Source organism: Echiichthys vipera, assembly GCF_963691815.1.
Source record: "Echiichthys vipera genome assembly, chromosome: 3".
In the NCBI taxonomy this organism is placed as follows: Eukaryota; Metazoa; Chordata; class Actinopteri; order Perciformes; family Trachinidae; genus Echiichthys; species Echiichthys vipera.
The window spans coordinates 14119351-14141527 of NC_139828.1; the positions used below are offsets into that span (position 1 = coordinate 14119351).

The window sequence follows — 22177 nt, forward strand, 5'->3', positions numbered from 1 at the left end:
CATGATATTGGGAGTGGCAGATCAATGGAGTGCACTCAGATGACCATGAAGTTATAATTGATTAGCATTGTTCATGGTAGTTATGGTGATTTATTGTGAACGACAGCTGGCTAGTTTAGTTTAGTTATGCTGTCAAATGGTGTTGTTTATCTCTCAAAGACTGCCACACAGCATCTGTGATGTCTTTCTCTGCACTTCATATTCCTTTTCTAAGAGCTTTACTTGTGGCAGAGAAGAGGATTTTGACCATGAGCTTGGGCTCCATATTGAATGAATAGGTTAATATCAACAAGTCAAAGACTGGATCCCTGTGGCTCCTCTCTCCTTTATCCTCCTCTTTAGACGGAGGCAGCAGATGCTCCTCAGCTCTGGCTTTATTGTTCATGGCTGGCCATCCTGGGAGCTGACTTAAAAACAGGGGGGAGGAGATGAGCTTTTAGTGTGCTTTTTCTTTCTTTTCCTTCACTCTCTCCTCACAGTTCCCTCTCTATCTGTGTTTGTCTTATTGAGCCCAGTTGGTGTCTGCTTGATGACTTAAATCCCTGATTGAGGTTTTGGTCGCCTTTTAAACAAAAGGCTGCATATTTGAATAGGCCACATGGTTCCAGTGGGAGGGCTCTGATCCATTCACAGCCATTTTGGGTGCATCTGCACTTCCTATAGAGCCTGGACTGTGAGGCTGATTTACCACCACTCAGCAGCAACAGGGGGAATATCTCTCTCTATCTCTATCTCTCTCTCTCTCTCTCTCTCTCTCTCTCTCTCTATCTCTATCTCTATCTCTATCTCTCTCTCTCTCTCTCTCTCTATGTCTCTCTCTCTCTCTATCTCTCTCTATCTATCACACAAGTCCCGAGTGCATTTATGAATCCTTAAGAAAACACAGACACATGGTGTGAATCTGTACTTCCATTGCTTCTGCTTCTCATTGGGCCCAGAGGAAAATACAGCCTGCTTTGGCAAAGAACCAGTCCCTCTCATCTCCATTAGGTCATGCAGAGAGAGTAGTAGTGATGATGGATACCTCAGTGGCCCTCAGCTGCACTTTCCCTGGGGAGAGGAAAGGAGCTTGGTCCACAGAGTTGCAGCCAGGCACACAGATGTACTTGGAAAGGGGTATAGGGAGACCTGGGGATTTTTAGATGTTTGAATTGCAGTGTAAAACAAAAATAATTACATTAAACTTTAGCACAGATGTCCAAATGGTTAACCTCCTCAACCCCACAAAGCCTTCATCATTACAAACACATGTTGTCTGAACAAGCACAGTTTAAACCCACAGAGCTTTATTTAAATTCTAGTCAAGGTCTCAAGATTTTCCAATGATATCAGAATTAAAAATGTTGGCAGATGGAGTTGAATAATCCGTAACTTTAAAAAGAAATAGCTCAAACAAATCCTTGGAACAAACTATAATACTATATTTCTGCCAGTCCAGCATCTTGGTTCATAAGGGATGTCGTTTTTTTGTGTGACATAGCTACAATCACTCATCTCTAAACTTAACTTGCTCCTCCATTCTGAGTCAAATCCAGATATATCTGCTTTTACAAAACCCATGATGGGAAGTGTAGCCTTGCATAATTTACTGGCACTTCCAGAACAATGCTGAAGGGATTGTTTTTGCTCCCCCCCCTATTTCAGCAAAATTAAAAGTGTGGCTAAAATAGCTCTTTACAAGGACTATTTAAAAAAAAAAAATGTTTTATAACCGATGCAGCCTTCAGACACTTGCTTTATTGGCGCACATTATTCTTGATATACATTTCGTTTTTGTTGAAAATGAATTGGTGATCTGTGAATATCTTGTGCATGACAATTTGACCTTCATGGCTGTAGCTCCAGTTGAGGGAGTTGACCATTAATCATAGCGGGCTCAAATCAAGCCCCCCTTATCTAAAGTGTCTTGTCCTTACGCTACACACTAAACTCCAAATTGCTCCAAAGGGGGTGTGTATGGAGAGGAAAACATGCAAGTTTCTTATGGATAAAAACCATTTTTTTCTTCAGAAAACTACATTAAGTTGCAAAGAAAATCCATTTTCCAGTTTCCAGAGAAGTGTATAGTGTATATAATAATAGCAGTAGTATATAGGGCTGAAACTTTATTAATTTATTACTATAGCCAAGGCGTGCATTATTTTATTTTTCCGATTTAACATTTCAAACCCCAGATATAGAGTACAGAAAAGCCGCAGTCCCTCACATTTGAGAATAGGAAATGTTCAGTGTATTTGTATTTGTTTATTTGTTCCCAACAAGTAAATATGTAAAATCTGAATTAATAACATCAAAATTGAAGTAGTCAAACCACTGGTTATTCCAGGCAATATTTTCAAAGCAATGAAAAGCATAAAGCCACATTTAAGTGTCCAACAATTTTAATTCACAAGCTCGTAAAGGAGCGAGAAGAAGAATAACTTATTTGATCTCACCCCTTCTCCCTAAACCCTTCTTCCATATTTAATAATTAATTAATAATAATTATTATTAATAACATTGCTTATAATAATAATAATAATAATGTATCAATTGTAATTCAGTTTATTATCAATATACTATAAAATTATATTTTCATGGTATCTTTTTTGTATGCTTATGCATTTTTCATAGAAAATTATTTTTTAATGGTTTATCAATTATCAATAGTTTGCTGATACATTTTATGTTGATCAACTCATCGATTCATTTTTTTCATCTCCACTATATCAATTATCACAAGTCATTTTACCTGTCCTCCGACTGCCAAATCATTTTACAATTATCAATCATTTAAGATTATTTCTGATGTAAATTATTAAGATAATTACAATGAAATTTTAAACCAAATAATTACATCAATCTTGGTGGAAATGTAAACAAACTATTGAAGCAATCCAAGTGTAGTGTAGGAGTAGGTGTTGTAGTGAGCATTACGGTTTTTGAAAGAAATCCTAGTGATTGACTGTTAAGTTTAATTAACAGCCTGCTGGGTCACCTAACCGCTGTCATTGTCATGTCACTAACTATTACGTCCATGACAGGAGCTGCTCTTTTCCCTGACTCATGAAGTTTATTAGGCGTCTCCGTGGGGAATTCTGGGTGTCACCATATCTTTGGTCCACACTCACTGCTGAGGTCATAACTTGCTTCCTTTTTGGATCACCTCTTTGTGTACACGAGTTTATCACAGTGTGGGGTGGAGAGACTGGAGGAGTGAGAAAGAGAGTATTCCTGCAGAAACTCATTTGCCCTCTATGTGTCACTGGGTCATTCACTTCCTGCCTGATCATAGAATCATCTGCTGGTGCCTCAGCACTGACTGGCGTCTCTGTTTATACCGTCTGTATATAAATGAGTGTGATTGCCAGTCTTGGGAGGTCCATTAGGAAGAACATTTACTGACTGTAGCACAGACTAAGAGCATAATACTCAAGGCTTTCACACATCTCTCAAGTGAGAGCATAACATTACAACAACTGGCCATATAAAGGCAAAATATTTATTTTCTCTCTTCACTAATTGGCACTCTGGACTTACGATTGCACCTCCTCTTCCTTCTTCTCTGGGTGGAGCTTTTTGCTGTTTCTTTGAAGTTGGGTGAGGAAGACAGGAGGAGTTGGGAGAAAATGAGTAAAAGACCTGGTTGGCTTATTTTTCTCCTGCCAATGACTGTCAAACATCTACGGCTCTTAAAAACTCCCCCTTCAGTTATGACATTAGGAGAGTGCTTGTTTTATGCTTTATATTTTCCACTTTCCTGTTTGGCAGAGGGCTATGTTCATTCTTCCTGTGTGCATACATGCAACACTTTTATTCAGCGAGTGTGTACAGTATGGCTCTTTTAAAATTGTGCTGGTTAGACTTACCAACAGAGTAACATTTCTGTGTCAGTCTTTATCTTGATTGTTTATCCTGGTGAATGCACAGTGGAGTTAATTTACTCCAAGCCTATTGTCCTTGATTGGATAATGAAGGGTTAGGTGGGATGAGGTTAGTGAGTCCATTGGAGATGAGTGGTACAGCCTTTTTTTTTTTAAAAAAAAGTCTGGTGTAAGGAGCTTGTTAGTTGTTTATGCCCCCCTCCGGCCCACAGCTCCCTCAGTTGTAGTCTTGTGCTCTACTGTCTTTCCCTCAGCCCTCAGTAAGCAGCTAAAGTGCCAGGCTAAGCCTACGCAAAGCAGACAACCCCGGGTCTTATCTGAGGAATGCTGGGCATCCTTGCAGAGGATCTCCACCGCAGGGAGGAAGCTGCATTATCTCAAAGCCTCCGTCTTCTTTGATTGTCCCCTGGGACCTCTCTCTTTTCTGTCCCACTTTTAGTTGTTTACTTTTCTCTCTCTCATTCTCTCTCTATCTGCCCCCTTGCCTTCATCTCTTTTTCTTTTGTTCAGCTTTCTCTCTGCCACAGAAACTGAGATACATGCTTTATGTCTTACACACATACTGTACTTTGTATCTGCTCTGGAACTTGTTGAGAGAGCAGCTTAGGAGTTAAAGTAACAGATTTAAACCAGACAGGGCCCATGATCGAGGATAATAATGATGCTGTCTTTTGTGGTCTCTGCAGTTTTGCACGCCTTGGCATTTTACAGGCTTGCATGTTTTTGGGACTGTGGTCAGCCTGGCAAAAGCACAAGCTCATGACTCTCAAGCGGCTATATTTTTCCTCTAATTCTCTACTGTGACCTAAATGATTCCAGAGTTGGCTTCGTTAAGATATCTTTGTTGCTGCAGTTCTGTATTTGGTTTATTATACAATTGGCATCCATTTGTATGTGTTATCTAATTTGATAAGGCTCATGCATCATAAAGTAAGGAAAGAAAACACTAAGGATCTAATAAAGCAACCCCAGATATATTGAGTAGATACACCCAACCAGTTACTAGCAACACCATGTGGTTTAGTTTGGTATCTCTTGCAGAAGTGTTAATTCCTTATGATGATCTATGATTAGGTTTTTTTTTTAAAGATCCTATGGTTAAACGGTAGACAAAGAGAAATCATTTTCTTTCCACCATTACACAAATCTATTTTTGTACGCTTGAATGCTGTTATTTGAGATGAACACCTAATTCACAGAATAATAGCCAGTTAGTAGATTGTCTGTGAGTATTATTCATTATAGCTCCAAAGAACACATTGGTTATGTCAGTCATTGGAAAGTTTCAGTGAAAACTATTTATATAATGGAGGAATGGAGAACTTGATTTCATAACGCATGCAAACATGTGCGAGAGACTCTTTTCCCTCAGCCATCATATCTCAGACTATAACATTTCTTATTTTTCAGGTTGAGAAAATAAACTGTCTCTGCTTGAATGATAAAAGTGATAAACTGTAGGACTCGACCCGGGATCAGGTTGCCAAAGCAGGGCAGTTTGCCTGCCATACAGTGATTTAAACCAGGTTTCTGTTTCCCAAGGGAGACTAACAGTGCACACAGAATACATTTCTGATGCAAAGCCACGCTACGTGATCCATCATTAGACCAAACTTTACTCATCGGCTGTCTCTGTGATTCACACTCAACTATGTTTCTCTATTCTGTGTTAATTCTTGTTAGAGATGGCCTTAACCTGGTTCATATTCCTTTGGCTGTGGTCCAGCTGGATTTTACAATGACTCAGTCCTGAAAAAGCCCTGCATTACTTGAAAGAGTTGCCTTTAAATGAATCAGTAATGTTGGCCAAGCTTTCTGTTCATCAACTATGATGTAAAACTGTCATCAAGTCAGTCTGGTAGAGTAACCACAGCAACACACTGTCAGTAATTTGGGTGTGGGGTAAAGTTAACTTGCAGTTCTATGAAGAAGTATGATGGTACAGTGATTTGAGTACTAATTACAGAGTAGTGTTAGTCCTACATGATTTTGTACTGACGCTCACTACTGTAGATTGTGGTATGGAAAAATGCTACTTGTACATGGATGAACCCAACTGTCCTCTTCCTTTGCAGGTTGAAAGAAAGCCATGTGTTCATGGAAGAGTTATAGATTTATATTTAAAGTTTAGTTTTCTTTAAAACAAGAACATGAAGCCATGTCGCACAAATGTGTGACAAATGCTGTGGACTCGTAACGAGGGTCGTCCATTGGTCAGAAATTTTTAAAAAAGCAAACAGCTATTTTCTATGTAAAGATATAGAGGAGTAATAACGTCCTGAGCAGAGACTGTAGTCACTCTCTCACGTCTGTGTTTCTTTGTTGTTTGTTTGTTGAGAGCCGGATGGAGGCACTTTTTTCAGTACTTCCTTTCGTTTAAGCTTGTGGAATGAAACCTTGATAATGCTGCTAATGTTCATACCTAACAGTAGAAATAGTCACATGTTGAGGAGTGCTCAAAGTATTCATGGTCATTACAACTAAAAAACATGTTGATTTTACTGATCAATACACAGTCAACAAAAAATGATGTATAGTAACTGGTTTGAAATAAAACTTATATCATGGCTCTATGGAGTTTTCCATCTCCAGTGTTGAAAGGATTTTTGACTGAATTAATGCCTGACCTTGTTGACTTCAGTGAGTTTAAACTCAGTCATGTGATTCATCAGTAATAAGTTTGTCCTGCTCCTCTGTTTTACTTCATAAATTCGCTTGATACATCTCCAGGCATCAGTGATATCAATAGGAAGGACTGAACAAACGTCTACTTTGTTCTGAATCAATGTTCTCCTCAGTCCTACGTAATGTTCTGAGTCCCTTTGTGCCAGCTAGAGAAAATTGAGTTATGCATTGATTGAGAGATGAGTTTTGTGGCAAAATGTTGCTAAACACCTTATCCTGCCTGTGTACATCATACATCACTGTAGGTGTCTTGTCTGTGAGAGAGAATAATGTGTAGTCATTACACCATTTGTGGTTAAAGTGTTCTCTGTTTTTGTGTCTTGGTTGCTATCATTGAGCGGAAGGGTTCAATTCCTCTGCATCATATGCAGCTTACAGTAAATTCTCAGTGACTGACATAGCTATTAACATGTGATGTGATAACAATGCACTGCAGTGCTATTAAATTGGAGTCACCACTGATGCACATGTCTGCGCCCTGTACCCAAGGCCAGGCCTATGTGCTCTCTAGAGCAATATAAATATTCTCTTCTTTATTTTGTTTAAATGGTAGCATTGTCTAATTTTTGTTTGACCTACTCTGATGCCTGAACTGTATTTGTAGATGTGAGGAAAACCACATACAGGAAACTAGTTACTCTATACAACCATTTGCTTTCTCTCAGTCAAATATCATAGTATCCAAATACCATCTGCTTTTTCTGAAACATTTCAGTGGTGATTGATAAACATTTGGTATAAGGGAATTGTATTTAGCGTAGGTTACTAGACTACTACTGTAGTCTACAGAGTTTAACCTGACAAATGATCTGTTGCTAATTCATAAAGCCTGTATCCTATCAAACGGTTTTATTTCTTGTATGGGCCTCTTTTCTAGGCTAATCTAAGACACATCTCTGCAGCAGAGTTACATTATGTCCAGAACGTAGAATTCTGAGGGTCAAATACCGAGGATGAGACTTTGTTTGAAAATCAACTGTGTTGTTTGCATTGTAAAATGCTTGCTCAGAGCAGCAATGACGCATTGTTTATGCTTTTAGAAAGCTGCAGTGCTTATACTGGAAACCTGACAGTGTCCTACAGAGTTTCTACTGGCATTACACCAGTACTGTGTGTTCATTGGAATATAATATCTGGTTACTGGCCAGAGAGCCAGTCGTCCATCTTTCATCCCAAGTGTTGTAACTACAAAGCTTTCTACTGTGGCCTCAGAAGGCCTCCTTTTATAATTGTCCAGTGTCAATATGTAAAATTATCGGTGTGGATGTATAATCGTGAAAATAATTGTCACTAATCAATCAACCTGTCATTTTCAGGTGCTACGTGGTGAGAGGGAAGCAGTGGGTGCGGCATGCTGAGGCCACTCCCCCTGGCCCAGGATGAGTGTCAGAGATGGCGCTGCCACCATGGCAACGAATGCAGGTGGAGGAGGGGGGGGAGGTGGGCCTGTTAGCCCTAACGACCATGATGACCGCTCATACCTGCTTCAGATCTACCCACGGTTGGCTGCCCAGTCCACCACTTGCTGCAACCTCAGGTGAGTGTGCCACAGTATACTAGAAATTGTAGCAACAACAGTTTGTGTAGCTATGATGATTGATGAACTACTGTAACCCAGCACTGAAAATTAGTAATTACTTTTTTTCTGCTCATCAGAGTGCAAAAGGATGCAACAGCAGCCTCCGTGATCTCAGATGCAGCGACGGCACTTGGGCTGGACCCTGGCCGCATGTATGTGCTGGCAGAGGTGAAGGAATGTGGCGGGGAAGAGTGGGTGCTAGAGGCTGGAGACCTGCCGGCACAGAGGTTTCTGCTGTGGCCCCGGAAAGCCCAGGAGCAACACCCACAGAGTCTTGGCTTTTACTTCTTACTACAGGTAGAGTTGACGACACAATCCACTTCAGTCAGACTCAGTGGCTTTGGACCGCTGAGAAAAGTCCTCCAACTGCCTAACTATTGCATTGTGCTTCCTTCCACTCTCGCTTCCTCTTTGTTGCCATTTTCAGTGAGAAACAAAAACAAGTAAATAACAAATTACACTAATGTTGGAAAAATATAGTTAAATTAACCACACGCAAAATGTTTCCCAATATTATTCCATCCCTGTGAGTTCAATGCCATCTAGGTCTGCCCTTGATTATTTTAATTGGTTTTAAGAAATTCAGATAATCCAGATTTTTATTTAAGCAAATTAAAGCTCTTTTTCTTTTCCTTTACCTGATCCAGGAGAGGAATCGTGACGGCACTATCCATTATGTCCACCTCCCACCTGTGACTAAGGAGCAGGAGGCACAGCTAGCCGCCAGGGGCTTCCTTCCTCCTCCACAGGACGACTTTGCAGACCTCTGCAACCTCCCCGTCCTCAATGAGGACAGCATATTAAACAACCTGCGCACACGCTTTTACAAGAAAAAGATCTACACCTATGCAGGCAGCATCCTCATCGCCATCAACCCCTTCAAGTTCCTGCCCATCTACAACCCCAAGTACGTCAAAATGTATGAGAACCACCAGCTGGGCAAACTGGAGCCTCATATTTTTGCTATCGCGGATGTGGCCTACTACGCTATGCTCAGGAAGAGGGTCAACCAGTGCATTGTCATCTCTGGGGAAAGTGGCTCAGGCAAGACCCAGAGTACCAACTTCCTCATCCACTGCCTGACAGCACTCAGCCAGAAGGGCTATGCCAGCGGAGTGGAGAGGACGATATTGGGAGCTGGACCGGTTCTGGAGGTAAGGGGTCCACCAGTCACTTTGTATGACAACCACCTCACGTTGAGTCCTTTTTTCCCTCTGAAACAGTTGAGGTAACTGGTAAAGTAGTGTAACCCACTGTCGCTCTTAGAAAAAGCTTAGTGACGTGCTCTGGTTGGTGAAGCTGGTTGAAGGGATTGAGAGATGGTCTGTAGTATAAAAGCCAGTGTCAGTCTAGTATAAGGGCACAACAATAGAAAGAATGAAAGAGGCTGTAGATTGTGTTTGTGAGGTGAGTCTGCGAAATCCCCATTAGCTTCTGAGTTTCTGATTTTGTCTCTCACATGGAATTCATCTCATAACACATGATTTGTTATAGCAGTTCACATTTTCCTGCACTGGTTTCAGTCAGGTGTGAAATGCATTGTTCTTTTGATTAAGTCATATCCAACAATGACAGTGCTTCCTCAAAGGTGACTCATTATGTTGCTATGGCATGCACAAGCACACATACACACAAGCAAGGATGCAAAATGCACTGAGTTGTGTTTTGTGAGTGTTTTATTGGACAATGACTCTCCAGTTCAGTGATTAGAATGATAAAACATCCCATGAAAGTATCAGATCCCATGCAGTACAGACTAAATGTATTTTCAGGCTGTGAATCCATTGCACTTTCATGCGTGGGCTGACCTAATGGGGCATATGGAAGTCTGTGTGCAGTGTTAAAGACTTTAACATAAAGTCTATGGTCTACCGAGAAAGAAGAAATGAAAAAGAGGATGGGAAGTTGCTTTATTAACCTGTCACGTGGCCCCTTGTCTTTGACAATGCTTTGAGAATCTAGACAAGATAGGGCTGTTGTTTGTTTTCTATCTCTACCTACTCTTTAGTTTATATTTTTGTGATAATGTTTGAAATGCAATCTTGCTCTCAGGTTACTGACTGCGTTACACCATGGATTCTGTTTTTGACCATAAGAATATTAGAAGCCGTTGTCGACCAAAAGCTGGTCTTACTTTGTTGCCTTTTCGGTCAGGTGACTGACCTCTTCCTGCTTCTACTCTGAGAAATTTAATGCTTGTACTCTTGCTCTCTGTAACCGCTGACTGGAGAGAATGAACTAAAACTATAGCAGAACTGATACACAAAGCATTATGTAAGTTATTGATTTTTGATAGCTAATGGGAGAATAAAGATCAATATGAAAACTCTGTAAATGAATGTAAAACTGCAGTGTTGAATATTTGTATAAGACCCTCTAGTTGATAATAATAGTGTACACAGCGCTCAACGTCAGGCCTGACTCCCGACAGGCAGACAGAGACTGTTCAACTGAGTCATACAGACTCTGTGTGCAACTGTATCAGTAATACACAGTAGAAGAAAAATGCTAATCAGATGAAATCTGATCTTTCCACCAAAATACACATCTTCCCTCTCTCATGTATTTTCATTCAAATTGCATATGTTTTAGATTGTTAGTGAACCAAATGAAAACAGTTATTTACTTGTATTTGCTTAGAGTTATTTTCCCTGTACTCACAGCAGTTTTGACTTGAATGTGTGTATTTTTCAGTCAACTGTGGAGTGAATAACTTCAATAGAAACAGATACTAGATGGGTGATTGAAGGCTTCTATCTGTAAGGTTACTGAGGGTATCTTTATGCTGCAGACAGTTAAATATCCAGGGCTCATTGCAAACTACAGCTCTCTGTGTTTGGTGACAAAAGAGGCACATACAAATTCATACAGACAAGTAGACATCTGTTATCTCTTACATTGTTTAACAAAAAATGGTTGCATCATGAAAGGTAAATTATTAGTTCAATCCCTGAGCTACGTGGCAAAGAGCAGAGTTGACTTCATTTTGTTTATTTTTTCACCCCTGTAATGAGAAACGGGGTCTCCTCCACTTTCACATATGGAAGAATTTACCTCTGGTCAGACCTCAAGCAGGGTTATTGTTGTGAAGTCATTTTCAGGATTCACATCACTAGCATTACAAGCTAAAGTGTTGAGTGTTGTCTCATATTGTGCTCTGCAGTGTATGCCTCCATCACTGGATCTACTTATGATGTATACTTTCAACACTGACAAGTATTAGACTGCCCTACGGTTCTGTTTCTGCTGAATTTACCATAATGTTGAGTGCATGTGATGTGTGCGGTGTAACGGGCGGCATGAAAGTGTGACCCTAGGCCATATTATGTTTGAGTCCTTCCTGTCAGCGATGTAATCTGTATGTCTGTTAGTTATTTGAGATGTATGTAAGGACTAGAGATGAAGAAAAGATCAAATGAGGTTCTGCTTGAGGCTGCAGAGTAAATATCGGACTGGGAAGACCCATATCTCTGCGCAGTCACCTGAATAACATGTAGCCAAAAAGCAGAAATCCCAGCAGTGAGTTTCAGTTTAATAGTCCTCCTTGGTGTGAGAAACTAATTACACACAGTCCTGATCTGGAAGTAAATCTCCTCAGCAGATTTTTCTGTTTTATTTCTCAGTAATGTGGCTAAAAATAGACCTTTAGCCAGAAAAGCTGTATGTGGAATGCGACTTATTCCAAGTCCCAAATGGTGCTTAAAAGTAAAACTCCTGATCTGTGAAGTAAACCCATTGGAACACACAATACTATGGAGCAGAAGAAAACAAAAGAGAATGTGCCACAAGCTATTTGCCTGAGCCTTAATGTCAAGAATACAGGGTGGGCATCGGGCAGGCACAGTAACTTGCAGGCGCTGCGCATCCATCAATCATTTGTCACTGCCCTCTTCAGACCCTCTGACTCTTTTCTGGAGCCTTCAGTCATAGAACTGCTGCTGCTTTCAGATGCATTTGAATAAGTGCGGCATTTGGTCCCTTGATGTGTGTCAGTCTGTCAAAGTCTTTGGTTCCGTGCGACTGATTGAGAAAGGGGGAGCAGTGGGGCAGAGAGATTTTCCCCTCCATCAGCAGAGTTCTGGTCCCTCTGGCAGACATACTGCCACTCTGCCGTTCACTCCCAGAATTCAGAGTGTGTGTAAGCCCGGTCCAGAGCTGTGGTTGCAGTGGCAGACACGGAGACGGGTTCGGCTCTTGCTGGCCTGGTCGGTGGAGGAAGTGGAGGATTCCATCTGCAACCAGTCAATCGTCTTGGCTGTTGAACAGCTGTACATTTCCCCCCTGGCAGTATTTTGCTAAAAACAATTCTCTCATCTAAATTTGTATTTTGCCCAGAACAGTTAAAGCGAAGGCAATTGCAGTGAATGTTTTTCCACACAATTACGTGATATGAGACCCTCCTACTTAGTTTATGTGAAAAGATTCTGTTCTAACAACACCCACCAACTTAAGCAGCATGCTCATAAGATGGCTGACATGAAACAAAAGTCACTTTACAGAGGAAGCAATAGCTCCTGTGAAATGATGTTCCCTGCAGTTTCTCTCCACACAAATAGTGGCTCCTTCTTGATAAGTTCCAGTCAAGACCTTATATAAGGAGTGTAGAATACTATTTATAGATAAGTGATACTGGGACAAAAGAGTTTTATTAGTAACATGTCTTCACTGAACAGTTGTAGGAAAGTGAAGTGTGTGCGTGTGCATGTAAGTAAGCTGTAAGGGAGGTCTTCAGGCCCAGGTCACACATTTTGAGCAGATGAGATCATCGTTTATGGTGCTGGACAGACAGGCTGTTTGGTGAGCGGCTGGCACATTGAATGGCTCCAACCTAAAACCATGTGGGAAAGCTATCCTACTGAAGTGCATTTACCATTTCTTTCTATTCTATAAATTCTCCTCCTTTGTCTTGAAAATAATGTAGATAAAGAATATTGTCATTTGAACAGATAAGGCCTCTGCCTGCAGAACCGCTCACCAGCTCTGAATGAGTATGTCACTTGTGAACTGGTCCAACTGGTTGATCCTCTGTTACGTGGTTCTTTTGGTGTCTCTGTTCTCTTTTGCCAGGCTTTGAAGCCTATTTATTCTTAATGTCAACAGAGCCCTCCTCCTGTTGCAGAGAGTTAGCTGACACATTGCTGGCAATAAACTGTATTTATGGGTCAATCATGACAAAGAATGGATCAAGTTTTTCTTGTCCTAGTTTATTTATCCGAACAAACCATAAAAGGAGCTGCACACGAAACACTGAAAAATAAGGTGGGCTGGGATTGCCTCCACACGTCTCTCACAGACCGTTCCTCAATACATGCCCTAACACGTATGCACGGCCGGACAATCTTTCAAAACAAACAACAGAGAAACTGTACAACACACACAATGGGAGAGTGACTTTACTCTGCTCAAGACGCCATTGCACCACTATATCTTTACATAGAAAATATTTGTTTACTGCTCGATTAATGTTCTAGACATTGAGTACAGCTACTTTAAAAAAAAAAGATTTAATAATCCACATGGAGCACCGTGGATGATCTTAAAATATGTAATAAGTTGAGGACTCTGTAATTGCTCTTAAGTTAAGGGGTACTTGTAAAAGTTGTTCTGATCAGAAGTCTTCTGACAAAAGCAGGTTTCTAACTCATACCTTAACTTCTATCTTTTAACATCAACATCAGCTCTTTGCAAGGGAGAGTAACAATATCCATCCAGCATCCAATCAGTGATATATTTAAATTAGTTAGAGGGGAGAAAATCATATCCAGATCAGTCATATAACCTTTTCAATAATAGTCATTACAGATTCCTGTTTAAGTCCCCAGCCTCCTCCATGCCACTCTGTCTCACAGCTTCAGCAGGAAGTTCCTATCATCCGGAACCCTTTTTAACAGGAAGCAGCTACGACACAGGAAGTAACGGCAGTAGTTCTCTCTGCTGTTAACTTAGGGCATTGAGGGCGTGTGGATGTACCAAAGTATTGTATTGTTGTTCAGGAAGTGCAGAGGAGTAGCAGGCCATTCTGTCTGCTGAGCAATTGTTTATCTCTTAGTTATGGGTTGCACCTCTTTATTCCTCAGCTATATTTGGTCAGGCTGGGTGGCACTGTGTATGATTTCATACAGTATACAAAGGCCTTACTGTAATCATACACTCAGAATCATGTTGAAGAGTGGAATATGCCGTTCCTTACAAGCCAAATGCAGCTTACATGTTGCAGCATGCTGCAGGCCACTTCAGGGTCTATTCATGGTACTCTGACCACACCACAAGCTAAGCTTTGATGTGGTACCCATCTAGACATGGGTGGAGCTGCTTGAAATGTCTCCAATCTGGTAAAACACCACACCACAAGAGAACAAAACTGGTGCTAGAAAATGTTATTCTAACTATTCCAACCTTTTACCTCGGACATCTGGATTTCTTGACCCCTCAATATGTATGCATACATTATTTGATTTTGCATGAGCAAAGATGTAATCTTTCCAGACAAACACCTGTGATTAGACGGAAATACTTATTTTAGATGAAAACTGCTACCGGATAAAAGGCAAAATAAATACTTTTGTCTTTTTGTCATTTAGCCTGCACGGATAAGTCTATGTGAACGAGTAACATACAGAGTGCCACGGTCACAAATGGGGCTAATTGTATTGTAAAATTGGAAATGGTAAGTGTTAAATATAAATAATACAAATATTGACCAACAAATAAGATAAATGGTAATTACTATGGAATATACAAATCTAGAGGTTTATTCTTAATTAGTCCAAAAGTCTTCAAAAGTTTTCATGCTGCAGAGAAGTTATAATTTGACTGCATTAGTGTACAGTACAGTTGAAGGCATATTGCAGCCTTAGGTTCAGTACTGGAGTCAGTTATCAGCTGTGACACCGTGTATGACGTATACTCTTCATGTTGAAATGCCTGTGGGACGTTCAGACTAAACACGGTTTAAAGATAAGGATTGCTGGAATTCTTATCCTTGATTAATGAATAAAAAGCATGCTGTATTCTCCGGCTTCCAACTTGACTCTAAATGATTGTGATATGTACTGTGCAGAATGACTCCCTCCTAACCTCGTTGGTTTGTTCTGTTTGCGTCAACTGTTATTATTTGTCTTGTATGAGTTCATTATGAATCTGAAATTTGGTGACGGATGATTTCCCTCTATGGAGATTTGCGATTTGTCTCATGTCGCTTGCTTAATATTGGGGTCAGTAGAAAAGAGACTGAAAATTCACTGTGGCTGGTTAACAGCGCTCAGCAGGCAGACGTGCCGCTCCCCCAGAAACCTACACATGCGCATTAGGGTGCAGATTCTAGAGATAACTTTTTAAAACATCTTAGACCTGAATGTAAGATAGTTAAAATTGCTTTAATATTGTTATATTAATGTTAATTGTTATACTTTATATGTTAAGAGCCGATTGTCAAATGGCACAAGCCTACTTAATATAGTGTCTTTTGAGATGTAGCACTGCCTTTCACAATGTGTTTATAGTGCAAGTTGATAAAATAACAAAAAACAACAATTATTTATTGTGGAGCCCTTCTTCACTTAGCCCCTCTCCATGAGTTGTTTACATTATTCTTTTGATCGCTGCATTTACCTAAAAGTTAGTTCATGGATGTCTCTGATCGGATTTCCAGCCTTTGCTAATAATAACGATCATCTTTTACAATCAACCATTGCATACTGAAGCAATTAGGTTTTTCTCCCAACCACCCCTTTTTTCCACTATGCTGACATCCAACATGAGTTAGTTTGTTTTCCACTGCAGTTGATTTACTGCTGTGTAGCTCTCATGTGATAACTTGCCATCTGATATTTCTCATACAAGCTTTGTGTCAGAATCCATGTATTAGTCTTTGTCACCATTTACTGACTTTATATATAAATCTGTAAATCATTTAGGATATCAGCAATTTTCATTATAAATCTGACTATAAAGTACTTACAAATTACAATTTCTCAAAGCCAAAGTCACATCATTATGCTTGTTTTGTCCATGCTTTATTTAACCTGATATATAACAGAGAAAAGCAACAAATCCCACATGACACTAGAACATGCAAATATTTGGTATTTTTGCTTGATATATTACTTAATTAATTGTTTGTTTGATTGATTTTTTTGTCAATCAGCTAAAATCCTTAAATCATATGCAGTGTGAAAGTGTCATCCAGCACATCTACACAATTATTATTATTATAGTTAACTAATATAATTTAGCAAACTGCCATGTCTTTCTGCTCAAGACAAGAAATAAAGAGTGTAGAAATCTTATTTGTTTCTGACCTTCATGCAGTGAAGTCATGAAGTGGCTCAGTATAACCACATTAACAGTTATTGAATGAAAGCACCAGCCGCTCTGTGCGCTATTGACGCTGTTATTGTACATCAAAGAATCAATTCTTTGTTAACAATTCAGCTGAGTTAAGCTTGAGGGGGTTATGGGTAGTTGGTAAGATATACTAGTGGCTTGAAGCGAGGCCAAGCATAGAGGAGAAACTGTGTAGAGACGTGTTTGCATTCAATCACTGCCAACATCATGAGATTTCACCAACACATTTTTCACATTCAGGAAACAACTAAACAGTGATTACTTTGTCAAGAAGTACCATTGGTGTTCGCCTCTATATTGCCGCCACCAGTGCTTATATAATTTATTACCTTGCTGCTTGGTTCTCCAGTTTAACCTGTAATTGAAGAGTGTATATATACTTGAGTTGGGCTTAAAGAACATGACTGATCTAGTTGTGAGTGTAAAGTATCTGCAGCTGAGTGAGCGAGCATGTTCACCTAGAGGTTTGATGAATGTTTGCTTGAGCGCCTGCCGTTGCTCTCTGTGAATGTGGGAACTCTCTTTGTGACGGTTGGACTATTTAGACTCCTTTTGTGAGTGTATCCATGCTGTAGTGAGGTGTCAGTGTCAGGGCCTTGGCAGCGCCTGTGGAAACGTTAAACTGAAGCTCTTTCTGGGCAGCTAGATTTGCAGCAGTGCCTCAGTTTCATAGCAATAAGGTCTAGTACCGAAGCACCAGCTGTAAGGTTTTACAGATTCTCTCAGTTTTGTAGGCATGTTGAAATTATGCAAAAAAAAATGCTCAAAACTCAAAGTAGCTTAAAGGAGTATACACAGCTTGGGGGTAAAGTACTAGGCATAGAAAGTTGTTTCTAAAGTCAACAGCAAATCTAATCTTTGTTTAGTCACATTCGACTAATAGCTTCCTTGCACCTGATTTGTTTGTTTGCATTTATATAGTAGACCAAACATTTAACACATTTCTAAATTATATAAGTTATATGCACCACATGCTTGTTGAGACAAACAAGTTATAAACTGCACTGTTTTAGAGACACTCCCCTGAATGGGGATGTGAGATGTAGGTCTGGCTCAGTTTAAGTGGAAATGTACAGGGGAGTGGGCTGCCAGAGAAGCCAGCTCACCACAGAGAGGAATAAGTTAAGACAGCATTGCACATCATGAAACGTTCACTGGATATGTATACTCGCAACATACAGATATGTACACAGTGCCGATTGCTGAGCCCTTCTGCTTTCTGCCTCTCTCTCTCTTTCTATACTTCTCACTCTCTCTTCCTTGTTTTTCTTCCACAACCCTGCTTGAGAGCAACCCCTATTTCGTAAGAATGCAGATTAGAGTTTTCCATTGAAACGATTTGGAAAGCTGTAAGTCCGCTTCCCCATACCTGTTGAGCCTTCTAGCCAATCAGATCGTCTGCTCATGGGCAAGTTTGAATACGAATGATCCTGTGACATGTTTAGCATTCTCCCCATGGTGCAGCGGCCTGGGCTTCGCAGAGATTTCCCAGGGTTTTGTGCTCTTGGCTGCAAGGTTTGTGGAGTGGGGGTGATCGGACCTTACTAGGCACAGTGGACAGCATTGAGCAGTGAGGCACTTTGGAGTATCAGTGCCAAAACACACTTACTGACCCTGGAACAGAAGTGATGGCATTGTACTCTGTAAACAGCTGAGCAACACCTGAATAAACACTTAACAAACAACCAAACATGCACATACAAAAGGATGATATCAGTGTAGTAGTTTTTGTGTATGGTATACACAAACACACACACGCATAGAAGAAGAAAGATGGAGTTTGGGTGGGAAAGAGTCTTGTCTGAGCAAGATGGATAATTCTGGTCACGGATAAATGACTACTAGGTTTCTCTTTCATCATCCATCAACAAGAAACAACTCTTTCGTCATACTTTCCTCAGGTCTAATTCATATTCATATTTTAGTGCACCGAAAAAAATAAGTTGGTGCAAAATTATATGGTGCCAAATCAGTTAAAACAAAAGAAAAACTTGCAGCTCTACCTAAGCAACAGAAATTGAAATTGGTTCATCCTCAGGAATCTCAATCAGTCCCTGTAGTTATGTTGTGTTGTGTGTCCAATCAGCCTCAACACCACTGTATCAAATTCTTCCTGCAACTGCTTTGGAAGATACAATGTGGCTCCTATTTAATATGCACTGCGTCAACTTCCAACTTGTGTGTAACCATGTGAGCATGTGCATCATAAAGAAAAGAAGCTATTCTGTTACCGTATCAATGCCTTAAACGGGCCCCCAGCGAGGCCTGTTAGCTGGGCTCCGTGTGCCCGTGGCTGAGTAAGCATTAGTCTGAAGCCTGGAGAGAAATCCCGGTCCCCTCTTTTTCTCTGCCCAACATTGCTATACAGAACGGCTGTCCCAACCTCATTTATCATCACTGACCTATGCTCTCTCTGTCTTTTACACACACACACACACACACACACACACACACACACACACACACACACACACACACACACACACACACACACACACACACACACACACACACACACACACACATAGAGGAAAAGGAAGAAAGAAAGAGATGGATGGGAAGAGAGTGAGAGGACGGCAAGAGGGGACAATGCGTTGCAGATGCTCGTTCCCTCTTAAGACCCCCAACACACACAAATACACACCATCTCAGCTGCTGTTTTAAAAGAAGCTTTAACCTTTAATTTGCCTATCAAGTTTCTTTGTTGCCATGGTGATTTGTTATTGTTTACTTCAGTGAGGCTGCTGGCAGCCTGGCACTGATTGTATTTGCACCTCTATGTAAGGTTTGAAACACATACATCAACAATGAGCAGGAAGGGATTTTGAAAATGTTGGCAACACCAGTGGGTGCAACAACAAAACCAGCCAGTGTGTCTTTAGCATTCAAGACATAAAATCCAGCCTGATATCCAGCCACAACTCTCTGGTCCAGTATTACAAGCCGTCATTCTTTCTCCCTCTGTGTTTGAAATGGGTCTTCCACGTATGAAAAGATGAAGAGAAATTAAAAAGAAACACAACCACAGTGATGTTTGCATTAATCTCGAGAAGTTGTTGCTTAGACTGCATGTTTTTGACTTCATTCCTTGAAACTTACTCTATATTTCTGTCTCCTGTTGTCTCTCTTGTCAGGCTTTTGGGAATGCCAAGACAGCCCACAACAACAACTCCAGCCGCTTTGGTAAATTCATCCAGGTGAATTACCTGGAGAGTGGAGTGGTCAGAGGGTGAGTAATTAACAGCAGACGCATGTGTGTTTCTATATTTTTTGCAACCAACCGCTCTCATCAAGGCCGCACACACAGTCCCTTTAAGCCCTGTTGCCTTAATATGCAGTACAACACCTTACAGGGACATTAAAACAATTGTTTTTGTTTTCTGTATCCTCTTCCTGTAGTTTGTCAACATGGTCTTCCACCGCTCTATGGCCTGCTATCTTCCTCTTTGCTCTTTTTATGGCAGGTCATGTGGATCCTTCTCTGTGCAATGTGTGTATAGACTGAAACTTTGAACCACCAGCATGTCCTTCCTTTTTCTCAGCAGTCAGACTCTGGTTAGGAGCTGTATTAAAGTCTGGTCAGCTGTGTCACTTCCTCATTTCCTCACCAGGAGAGAGGAACAGCTGCTACTCAATATAGTGTCTTAAAAAAGACAACGTGCAATTCTATACTTGTGAAAGAGCTGAAGGGCTGCAGAGAATATTCGGTACATCACTCAGAGTAAAAAACTGGTGCATGGGTTTTGTTCTAGAAATAGAATTAGATTTGAAACGTGTAAATGCCTGTGGCGACAGCTGCTCAGCTCTAAAGTAAGTGGGCATCCCCAACCTGATTATCCACAAATGGCACCAAGGCTCATCATGCTTTATTGAATTGCTTACCATGAGAAAGGTCTGTAATCCAATCAGAAGAGTTGAATTGAGCCGACTGATGTTTTTCTGCACTACAAAGTGAACCCACTTAGACAAGAAAATGCTGAAAATTGTGAATGTAGCCAACCTTCAGCGGTTTACTGTCCCCATACATGTTAGTGTTGCCTTCTGCTTCACGTACTGTAAGTGAAGTGCTGGACTCTGGTCTTGTAGCCCTAACAAAGGATGCCTGTCTATCTCTCCATCTACAGTGGCAGCCATTCAGACAGTCAATAGAGGAGATTAGCAAAGGGAAGACTGCTGTTCTGCTGTGCTCTGCTTTCTGAGCGGACTGACAGACGGCATGTTTTTATGTCTCTCTCTCTCTCTCTCTCTCTCTCTCTCTCTCTGGGTCTCTCTCTCTCTCTCTCTCTCTCTCTCTCTCTGGGTCTCTCTCTCTCTCTGTGTCTCTCTCTCTCTCTCTCTCTATGGGTCTCTCTCTCTCTCTCTCTCTCTCTCTCTGTCTCTCTCTCTCTCTCTCTGTCCAGCTAATCCTTCTTCACAGGGATCTGAGAGATGGAGTAGCACAATGAAAATAAACAGACACTTTGGAGGAGGTGTAAAAAGGAGGGGGGAGTGTCAGTGAAGGATGTCTGAGCATGAATATGTGTTTGTCTGTTGTTGAGAGACTTCTCTTACTTTTTGTCCTATGCTGACAGATAAACACTTTAGCCAGTATGCCGGTCAGCTTACGACTCATGATGTCAATTTCAAAGCCAAAGAGACACATTTTACTGGAACACATCCTGGGATAGGTTCAGATGTGAAACTGGTTGATTGAAACAAATTACCTCATGTACAAAAACATTTGAAATACACATTTACAAGGAGTTCAGATGCCTAGTTTGTGGGACTTATGCTTAGGTTTTTCATCAAGCAGTGAAAGCGCACATGGCCTGTATTTCTGTATAGAAGTTTCCTTTGTCACAGTTGACGCCTCTTACTGTTATGAGAGGTATTTATCAGTCAGGCATCAGTGTGTGAGGGCAGGAACAGCCTGATGTGAATTCCTTTCAGTTACTCAGTGTACACCTCAAGGCTCTGTCCTAACAGAAACATCTGATACGCCTTTATACATATACATCATGAACTTGTGTGGTAAAAACACACCCCAACAGTTTTTTATAATATCCGTAAAGGTAGAAAAAAAACTGTGTAGACATTGCAGTGCAGGTTATTCTGAGAAAAAGGAGAACTCGAGCTGGCGGATCTATGCAGTAAATGTTTGACCTTGGTCTCAGTTAATCTGTCTATAGTTGTGTGCAGTTTTAGCAGATGGACACAACTAGGTTTCTCACAGCACAGCTCTATTCTTAGTGTGTCACGGGGACTGGCGTCAGTGTTGTTTTTGCCTGGCTTATAAAATCTGATTTAGACAACTTTATGGCCTTGGCTTGGTCTATTGGGTAAATACCACTGCTTTTAGTGCATATCTCATGACTGCAGTGGTCTGAAAGTATACCTCTACCTCCGCAGTAGCCTTCTAGTCTTCTCTTTCTGTCTATAGTATAAAATAAAATAAAAGGAATTATTGCCAAAGTTGTCTTTTTGTAGTCGCATGTGTGTTGCTATGTAATGTACTACCATCCATCTGATCGTTTCTGAACGTTTTGTTCACCCTTAGATTGTTCAGACCATCTGTCCTCACTTCCCCTCCTGCTCCTCCCCTCAGTGTTTATTACCAGCCCACTTTCCCATATGACCTGAAAACAAACACACACACAGACACACACACACACACACGGACATAGCTGAGTGACCTTTAGTGTTAAGTGATTCATCCACATTGTTT

The 22177-nt window shown here is 40.7% G+C and overlaps 1 protein-coding gene across 2 annotated transcripts in view; it reads left to right on the forward strand.

The window, feature by feature from the left end:
- LOC310966681 (myosin IXB) overlaps positions 1-22177 on the forward strand; it is a 57324-nt gene that overhangs the window by 11912 nt on the left and 23235 nt on the right. For both annotated transcript variants that reach the window (XM_083940496.1, XM_083940497.1), the window contains exons 2-5: positions 7865-8085; positions 8205-8424; positions 8775-9281; positions 19608-19702. In XM_083940496.1, the coding sequence (XP_083796622.1) occupies positions 7928-8085; positions 8205-8424; positions 8775-9281; positions 19608-19702 (980 nt within the window). In that variant the 5' untranslated portion in view covers positions 7865-7927. The remainder of the gene's footprint in view (positions 1-7864; positions 8086-8204; positions 8425-8774; positions 9282-19607; positions 19703-22177) is intronic.